Source organism: Gadus morhua, chromosome 22, assembly GCF_902167405.1.
Source record: "Gadus morhua chromosome 22, gadMor3.0, whole genome shotgun sequence".
NCBI classification, from domain to species: domain Eukaryota; kingdom Metazoa; phylum Chordata; class Actinopteri; order Gadiformes; family Gadidae; genus Gadus; species Gadus morhua.
The window spans coordinates 22932270-22941701 of record NC_044069.1 but is presented as its reverse complement, the minus strand read 5'-3'; the positions used below and the strand labels follow the sequence as shown (position 1 = coordinate 22941701).

The window sequence follows — 9432 nt, the reverse complement described above, 5'->3', positions numbered from 1 at the left end:
GAGGCCTTGTCTTATCACAGAAAACGATCATTTCTAAAAACTCCGGCCAAAGTGGAGATTTCTGAAAACGCCGGTTATGTGTTGTCGTGTCAACGGGGAGAAACGGGATTTTAGGTTCTGAAGCGTCACATTATGCACCAGGAAATGCTTAACGTCATGTGAGCGCCCGCTGTACCGTATTGGTCCGAATATAAACACAAACCCCATTGTAAGACGACCTATATTTGGAAAAAAGATTTGAAGACCAGATCTTGTTTTTATGAATAAATAAATTGTATTCATTGAATTAATATACGAAAATAAAAAGGCATAGAATAAAACACTGCATTGCCACTAAACAGTAGTGCAAATAGGCCGTACTGATGTGTACACCAAAGACTATTCCTGACACTCCTCTGCCCCGCTGTGTTCGCTCTGGCTGTGGTCGCTCCGCACTGTTTCGGCCCGTGGCAAAGCGAGTCATCCTCGCTGCTGTCCAAGGCATTTTGAGACGCAGCATTTATTTAATGCTCATATGACCTAGTGCTGAAAAAAGGTTACATGAAAAAGTGTGAGGGTAGCGGTGGTGCGCTAAACTTGTTCTGTGAGCAGCTGGATGAACCATGGTGTGAAGGAAGTGAACACAACGATCGATTTTCAACTGTGCGCGCGTGCACTGGTGTAATTGAGCTGCGCTGCTATATATCTTTTTTTAACAATGTAACGATTTGCGAGTCTAGTGCAGGCTGAGTTTTTTTTTTTTCCAGCACCCCCTGCTGAGAATACGTTCTCGCGGCTATGGTTGCACCAGATGTTATAAACATTAAACGGTCACATAAATCATTACTATTTTTAGAAAATGTATGTTTGTTTCATATAATTGTATTGGAAGTCCTGGTTTTCACTAGGGTTGCCGCGGTGTGGACATTTTCACACCGAGTAATACACTCGTCTCAACACCGGTATTACCGAGTATAAACGGTATAAACTTTGAAACTAGGTCAACCGCCACACAAGCATCGGTTTTTAGACCCTTCTCGTCCTTCAGTTGCCGCCAACGTTCGAAAGCAGCGCCTAGGATTATTCTTCATTTCAGTTTTTCTCTTTCAGCGTTTTTATTATCAATTACTCTCTGAAAAAGAGTTTTCCTTCTCTTTGCTGGTGGTGGTGGGGATGGTGGCGTCTTGTCTGCCATGGAAATTGTCTTCTACTGCTAGGTCCAAATGTGGATTAACTAGTTACAGTAGCTACCGCAGGATAACAACAAACAGGAGCTTGCTCTGGGTCACGAGTACTGCACGAAGGGGTCGCGCGCAGGGCGCGGGGGAGGGGGAGTGCAGTACGACCGTTTGATTGACGTACTTACTGTCCAATATGCTACTCGGTGGCAATGGAAATGATTGGCTGGAGTTTTTCGAGCCCTGCCCGTTCCACAGATGATTGACTTGTTTAATTTTCATGTCAGTACTTCTAACTCAGTGGCTGTAAGCGGGTTATGATAAGGATTTCAAGTAATTTTGCAAAAATGGCCAAAAAAGCGAATTCCATACCCAACCTTTAAAAAGTATAAAATATTAAAAAAATCGGAAAAGAAGCGCGCGATTCCAAGCTATTCTGAATATTTTACAATTTAAATGGAGTCTCTAGGTGAAAAGGAAGGAGGAAGGAGATAGGTCCCAAAGTTTGTAGAGAATAACAAAGAAAGAAAGAATAAAACTTATGAAGAACAATAGTTGAGCGCTGCATGCAGCACTCACCTAGGCCCGTCGACCAACGACTGAACTTGGTCTGGCAAGTGTGACGTTACGTTTCCATAGCAACCGGTTTTCGGTACTAAACAAACCAAATTAACAAGGGGAAATCCTATGCCACACGAACGTTTTATAGGAAAGGAACGATTCTTTTTGCGAATTGATTTGCGAGTTTGCATTACCAATGATGTAATTAATATTGAGAATAGATTGGCTTCATATATATAAAAAATAACTAAACTACCGTCGTGTAAAATTTTCCTTTTAATACCCCAGGGGAATAAATGAACGCCTCGACAAGTTTCGTTTGGTAGTGATTTTCACCTCCTGAAATTGATTTTTTTTTTCATTTGGAAAGAAACAATGCATGGAAGCAATGGAAAAAGCCATCTCCCGTTCGGTTGTAGAGAACTGAAAACCGGTTACCAGGACAACGTGACGTTTTCACTTTAGTACTCTATAGCCAGGCTAGGTGACTCATAGACAGCGGACAATGCAGCCTTTGGCAAACACAGCTGTCAGGAGGGCAATATTGCTTTACTGGACATCCCCCTCCACAACCAAAACCCCCACATGCACGGCTGCATGCGCGCAGATACCCAGATACACACGTGTACAGAATAACTTGTGTGTAGGCACTGAAAACAATGATAAAACAAATAGATATGGCCTGTTTTTATTATTAATTAATAAACTAATTAATAAACATTTGTCCAGTGTATTATATTACACTGGGGTATTCAAACAATACGTAACAAATATATACTTGTATACTCTTGGCAATTTCGTATGTAGATAACAAAAAGTGATGGGGAGCAGTGTTGCAAGATTGGGACAGATTTCCGACCAATCTGGCCCAATCTGGCAACGCTGAAAGGGGGTTGAATACTTGAATGGCATTTTTAAAAAGGCTTTTCATGATGGCTCACAATCTGCCAGACTAAAGCAGTAATTATCAAATATCAAACACTGCCCACTCATCCTATGCTAGCTTACTCTTTTAAACACTGGACATTTGACACTGACACCGTTAATAAAAAAGAAACACTTTTAAACACTTGATTTTTGACACCGACACTGTTAATAAAAAAGAAACACATTGCAAGTAGGCATGCCTTTCTCTCGACCAAAGCAAGGCGGCTTTAATTTTAATCATCTGTCACATCTTCATCTTCATCTTCCTCCTCCGACTCCTCTTCATCGTCATCATCCTCGTCGTCGTCTCTTCTCCTCAGACGACTCATGGTGGTTTGCTGTCGTGACACAGGATTAATCACGCTGTCACAAAGCCGGATCTGCTCAGAGTTATTATTAAGTCTATTGTGGACGTCAAACAAGTTTGGTCCAAACCGCCAACCTCAGACCAAAACACACACGCATGGTTAAACAATGCATGAGATAAGTGACAAGCGATGACATGTTTGCAGGAGAGCTTTAAAGAAAACGTGATAGGCGGGGGGTGATGTCACACATGCAGCAAGCGCAGCAGCAGAGTGACTGGCTTGTGCGGTAAGGCGAGGTACTAAGCCGGGCCAAAGCCTACTGTGCTCAATAACTTAACTGCGAGATATACTACTGAGACGGCGCAACTTATCAAAGCCAAACAAAGATGGCTTATCCAAAGAAGCTTATGCAGCTCTGTACTTTCCTATGCATCGTATTTCTCATGGCGGCAGGGAGTAATGTTTTTGAAAAGATCTGGGGCGGCATGTGGCTGAGGAGGTAGAGGTTGGGTTGGTGGGGAAACGGAAGGTTGCCGGTTAGATGGCAACACTCTGGCTCCTCCCAGAGTGTTGAGGTGTCCCTGAGCAAGACGCCTCACCCTAACTCCTGACGAGCTGCTTGTCGCCTTGAGGAGTTGACACTGCCGTCGTTGTGTGAATGTGTGCATTAATGGGTGAATCTTAGTCAATATTGCAGAGCACTTTGAGTGGCCACTGGTTAGACAAGCGCTGTATAAATGCAGTCCATTTACCATCTAACATTGTGCATGTGAGCATCTCAATGGCTGCTCTGTCTTACCTGCAGGGTCCCTGACCGGCTCATGGAAGAGCCGGTGCGGTCGAGCGAACCCTTGGAGTGAGCTGCCACTATCTCTAAGCGGGACAGGTGGTCTGGAGGATGCAGCAGGCTCCTGAACACCTGCCAGACACAGGAGGAGGATGACGCTCTTACACTTAGAGGAGGAGGTGCTCATAACCTTAGAGCGGGAGGTGCAGGGCTCTTACAATTAGAGCAGGAGGTGCTCATAATCTTAAAGCAGGAGGTGCAACACCCTTACACTTAGACCAGGTGGTGCTCATAACCTTAGAGGAGTTGCTCTTCCAGAGAGCAGGAGGTGCTCATAGCCTTAGAGCAGGAGGTTCACATCACCTTATTAGGTAAGGTGATGTGACACGGTACGCGTTTCCACCACCAAAAGTTGAGCCGGGTCCTTTCATTAAGCGTGCTGAGACGTACCTATCGTTCGTAACTATACTCCTCCGTTGGGGTACCAAGCGGTCTGAAAGGGTGCCGAAAAGGTCGAGCTACACCTGCCGTCCGTTGATTGGTTGATAGAATTGTCCCTTCCGTGCGACAGGGGGAAAAAATTAACAAACACAGTACCCAAGGTATTTCTGGACAACGGCAAGGCTACGTTTATATTGAAGAAAAGGCGCGCAAAAGTTAGCCTTCCTTCTTGGACGTCCTCAATTGTTGCTCCTTGTTTAATTTGTCGCTTTCGGTTTTCTCATTTAATTTACTAGCAGGCTACACTGTATCGCACTGCTATGATGTCACGGTGCTTACATAGCTGGCTATCGCTATCCGGCTTAAACCAAGACCTACCATAAGGGTACTGTCGGCGTTGGAAACGCCGGGCGTAACCGAACTTTCCTGCTCTGATCCGCACCGCACTGCTCGGTGGAAACGCGGCATAGAAGACACCTTGATGGGAATAGCGTTGTCAGGGCGAAATGGGCAAGGCCTTCCAACCCAACGCGCGGTTGGTTTAGCTACTTCCTTATCCTTCTTTAGTACATGCGGGAAGAAGCAAGATGCTATCTGGATTCTAATTGGTCTTTAGGGTCTATTTATACTTAAAATGAAATGTAAAGACCTGCCGGGATCCCTTTGTCACCACATTAAATCAGTCTGTAGTCAGTTAAAAACCACTACTCTTCGGCAAAACGTGGTCCTAGCCATCGGGCTGAAATGTCCTGTGAGCCAGCAATAAGTCATGTCTTCTTCTGTCTGCCCTTTTAATGAACTTGTTATCTGAATATTTGAGTTTGTCAGAATCCTTGATTGGTATGTATGAGGCAAGTACCTAATGATTTTACATTTCTTTGACAAATATTTTTGTTTAGGCCAAAGATCTTTATTACCTATGGAGAATTCTGTGTGTGGGCCATACAAATAACATTTGACTCCTTTCCAAATTGTCAAAGTGATCTTCCCTTCAGTGGATGTTTAATGGACCAAAGACATATCAATAAGTGAATGATCCAGGGGTTTTTCTAGAAAAAATTCACAAGGGGGCGCGGTTGAGTCTTCCAGTAACGCCCTGGATCCCTCGCCGACGATTGCTCATTCAATGGAGCCTTCAATCGCTCCTTCAATGGAGCCGATCTCGCTTCCGCCATCTCTCTTAGGTTCCTGACAGTAAAACGACGTGATCTTCTTCTGCCCCAGACAATCCTTGCTTTTCTTCACCCCGCGGCACGACATTTTAAAAACACTGTAAACTAAGTCACCAAACGCTATATTTTCTTTCTTCTCAGACACTCTCAGATTCACTGTACTGATAAATTTGGATTGGGAGAAGAGATAAAAGCCCGCCTACACTGTAAACTGATTGGTTGACTTACCGATCCAGGCCAATCAGGAGGCGCCTGAGGCTCACGTGCACACTGCCTCATGCACAGTTTCTAGATCCCTCTCTGTTGTGCTGCGCGCTCGCTACACAGATGCGAACGCGGTTAGGAGCACGTCTGTCTCCTGTCTTGCTCGCTTATTCAAATGATATAGCATTTCAAATGTCAGATATATATTTGTCATATACTATTTTCCTAATCAGTCAGGTAGTGAGCTGCCCTCCTGTCTCCCCAGGCTGCTAAATCTCCCTGCAAATCAACAATATCCAAGATACCCATCAGAGGCTGATTGTCAGATGCTGTGTAATGTGTGTTGCGAGTTTTCATGAGACAACCGAACAACAAATTCCACAGAGGCTACTGGAATGCCTTCATGCCATTTGACGCGAGTGTCCGTTTGCTTGATTAAATCAGCGATGAGATGCAAGTCAATGATTAAAGATGTCCTGGTGAAGAGTGACTACTGAGTATGAATGGAGGGGCAGATGATTCGGTGCAACGAAGAACCAATACTGATTAGATCAAAAGGGAGCAAGGAAATATTTTCTTTGAAAGTAAATTTCTTAATTTTTCTGGGAGAAATCGGGCTACATGTTAGTCATTTAAATAATAATTGAAAAATATATATTATGTATGGTTATAGCCATACTCTTTTTTTTATGCACACAAGAGGATGCCCCTGCCTTGACTATAGTTAGCATTGGCTTAAGAGGTTAGTGGCTGATTAGACTGCAGCTATCGAAGTGTAAGATGGCTGGGGCATACTGGACTGTAGTGAGCGTTAGCGTAAGAATGTTGCGGCATATTGGAGACCTCGGAGAAGGTCCATCTAGGATGTGGTACGGAACGGCAAGGCGCACATAAGGGCTTTTTATGGTGCCACGTCTAGCTTGAGAAGTTTGTGGCCAATTGCACTGTATCAAACGTTAGCGAAGAAGGTGATGGCCTATTGGATTCATAGATAGCATGGGCATGAAAAGGCTATGAGCATGAGAAGGATATGGCCTTACCTCTAGGTCCTCATCCTCATCGACACTCTGGATGCTCTGGTAGGCAGCGGTGTACACCTCCAAGGCCTTGGCGTGGAACGACATCTCAACCGTTACAAACTCACCAAAGATCTTCTGCCATGGGGAGAGAGCAATAAGGCCCCTTACATAGAGCCTCTATGTGATGATTTCAGTTCCTTTATCCTCCTATTGATGTGTGATTCTTTATACAGAAAGCCTTGAACGTGACTGACCTTGATGTCTCGAATCTTTTGCTTCTCAAACTCGTCTATGGTTTCTTCCAGCTGTCGGGTGGTGCGAGTGGCGTCCATGGTGGCCCTCTGGAGCTCGCTCTCGGCCTGGGGCATAGACAGCCGCGTTATACAGATAATGTCGGGACAGGAGATACTTTGTGGGGGAGCCCGCTGAGTGCCGCTGGTAACTGGTGTTATGTGGACACTATTTGAAAAACCTCCAGTGTTTTATTTTCCAAGACCATAAGAGTTGACCAACGGTTCAAGGCCTCTGTTACGATACAGGACTCTTCATTTGAAAAACGGCCAGAAATTAGATGACGCCTTCTCCGTAATGATGAAACAACCCACCTGTGACTGAAAGCCTGGTTAAGGAAGCACCAATGAAATCAAAGCAAAGCGTCCATCAGCCCCGTTCCATACGTTATGTTAGAGGTTTGATGTAAGTGATGCCTCTAAGGCCATGCTGGGTGAGGATACAATGATCTGTCTGTCTGAGGGGTTCCTCTGCCTCGTCCTCTCCAGCTGGGCCATCTGTTTGGACTCACGGTCTCTAGCACTCTGGGTGGTCTTCAGGTCTTCCTGTGGAGAAAACAACAACAATAAGAACAATGACACAAACAATAAGACCAACATTAAAAGGTAAGTAGACTAATGTTACAGCAAGAGAAATAAGACCATGAGTTACAAAAAATTCAATCAAAGCAGTTGTGAGGGTTTCGTAAAGTTAAGAAATATATTTAATTCTCTGTCCCTTGATTTACAATTATACATTAAACTTGAACAACATATCATATTTATAGCTGTGATTTCGTATTTCACCCAGAGCATGTTTAAAGGAGCATTTCACCGGTGGAGGCATGAATATGTATTGAAATTGGGTCCTCTATGTAGTCGAATAATAAAATAAAATTCTAATTTGGTGCCGTCTTGACCGAGAAAAGGCAGGAAGTGACTTTTTGGCGCTTGTGGATCGAAGAGAACAACTCCCACCATGCACCACGATGCACAGCTTCGATGGCCACTCCCGCAGATCTAGATCTCTGCCTATCGCAAACCTCGCTGTTCCATCTACCAAGCTGATACCGCAAGACTGCTTGAAAATCATTTCACACAACATTTCTAGTGAAGATCCAGTACCTTCCACCATTGTACTTCAGTTTTATAGCTTAGCTTCAGACGCTGCGGATGTTAGTTTCTGCTGGTGAAGTCCCACCCACTGGCACTGCTCTAATAGGTCTGTAGCGTCAGTGGGTCCCACCCCCTATAGGGGGGTGGGACTAGTGCTTGTAGTCTTACGAGAATCCTCCCCTCTTACACTTCCTATTTACTTCTACGCAAAAATCGTGTGGAGAAAAAAAAAAAAAAAAAAGTGTTGGAGATCGATACGGATCTCTCCAGTCTCTCCAGAAAATAAGGGAATGATGCACGACCATTCAAAAATATGAGTGGGTTTCTAACGATACAAAGCTTAATGGAAATGGGTGAAGTTTCCCTTTAAGCAGTACCTATCTAGGCCAATAATAAGAGTCTTCTTAATATCATTTTGTGCAAGATGGTCAATCCTACATTAGTCATTGTGGTTAACATATAGGACATTTCATGACCATTAATGATGTCTCAAAATCTATGCAACAATGGTGTGCAAGTCAAATAATGCTCTGATGAGTTTAAGAGAATATTATGACAAATGCTGCCTCTGTGTGATACAGAATGGTAAGTACAGTCAATAAACATAGTGTACAAGGGTTTATTCTGATAATTAGGATGTATATAAACTCACCCTTTTACGTTTCACCACAGCCCCGTAACTCTTCAGAGGCTCTACGACTTTGGCTTCAAGCCTTTCCACCTGTAAGAAAATATCATTAAAAGTAAGACGATGAGGAGACATCTCACTGCTAATTCTCTCAATAATCGGGGAATAACTACCTTTACTAAGTCCTTTTTTGAAACATTACAAATGAACGACTGGAAATATGAAACACACACCAACATGGCCAGAAGAGAGATGGGCAAAATCAGAGCATCTCCGAAACACACATACAGAATATCTTGGCATTTTCTTTAGAAAGAAATTCAACGATAGGAAATGTCAGTTAATGGCCTTAATGTGCTTACACAATTAAACTGGTCGTACCTCAGCTTGACGATAGTCTTCAATCTTGGCCAGTTGGTCTGCAAAATGCTTCATTCCCCTCTTGAGGTTGGGGGTCTCGGTCTCGGCGTACACGTTGATCTCCCTCACCAACAGGTCGGCCTTGTCCCTCAGTCGGGCCGTCTTACGGACGTAGGCGGCGAACAGCTGGCACATGTCCCCGAAGTGCTTCTCCACGTTGGAGAGGTTCTCCTGGATCTGCTTGGTCTGGTTATCCCTAGGGATGATCAGAAAACAGGCGGTTCTGCATGCTGGGTATTGAGTCATTACAATATTTTTTGAGAGAGAGAGAGAGAGAGAGAGAGAGAGAGAGAGAGAGAGAGAGAGAGAGAGAGAGAGAGAGAGAGAGAGAGACTCGAACAAACCACGTTAATGTAACGTCACTGTTATCAGTTGTTAACGTTATTATAGGTAATTTATTAAACAGCTTATAGCGGATAGTAA

At 44.0% G+C, this 9432-nt stretch overlaps 1 protein-coding gene across 3 annotated transcripts in view; it reads right to left on the bottom strand.

The window, feature by feature from the left end:
• Positions 1 to 2390: 2390 nt before the first annotated feature.
• cibar1 (CBY1 interacting BAR domain containing 1) overlaps positions 2391 to 9432 on the bottom strand; it is a 7530-nt gene continuing 488 nt past the window's right edge. Inside the window, exons 2-9 of one of the 3 annotated variants that reach the window (XM_030347705.1) lie at positions 8971 to 9205; positions 8614 to 8682; positions 7311 to 7412; positions 7182 to 7187; positions 6831 to 6935; positions 6598 to 6711; positions 3753 to 3872; positions 2391 to 2983 (exon numbers count right to left, since the gene is read on the bottom strand). In XM_030347705.1, the coding sequence (XP_030203565.1) occupies positions 2879 to 2983; positions 3753 to 3872; positions 6598 to 6711; positions 6831 to 6935; positions 7182 to 7187; positions 7311 to 7412; positions 8614 to 8682; positions 8971 to 9205 (856 nt within the window). In that variant the 3' untranslated portion in view covers positions 2391 to 2878. The remainder of the gene's footprint in view (positions 2984 to 3752; positions 3873 to 6597; positions 6712 to 6830; positions 6936 to 7181; positions 7188 to 7310; positions 7413 to 8613; positions 8683 to 8970; positions 9206 to 9432) is intronic. The other 2 variants (XM_030347706.1, XM_030347707.1) reach the window with 2 other exon arrangements.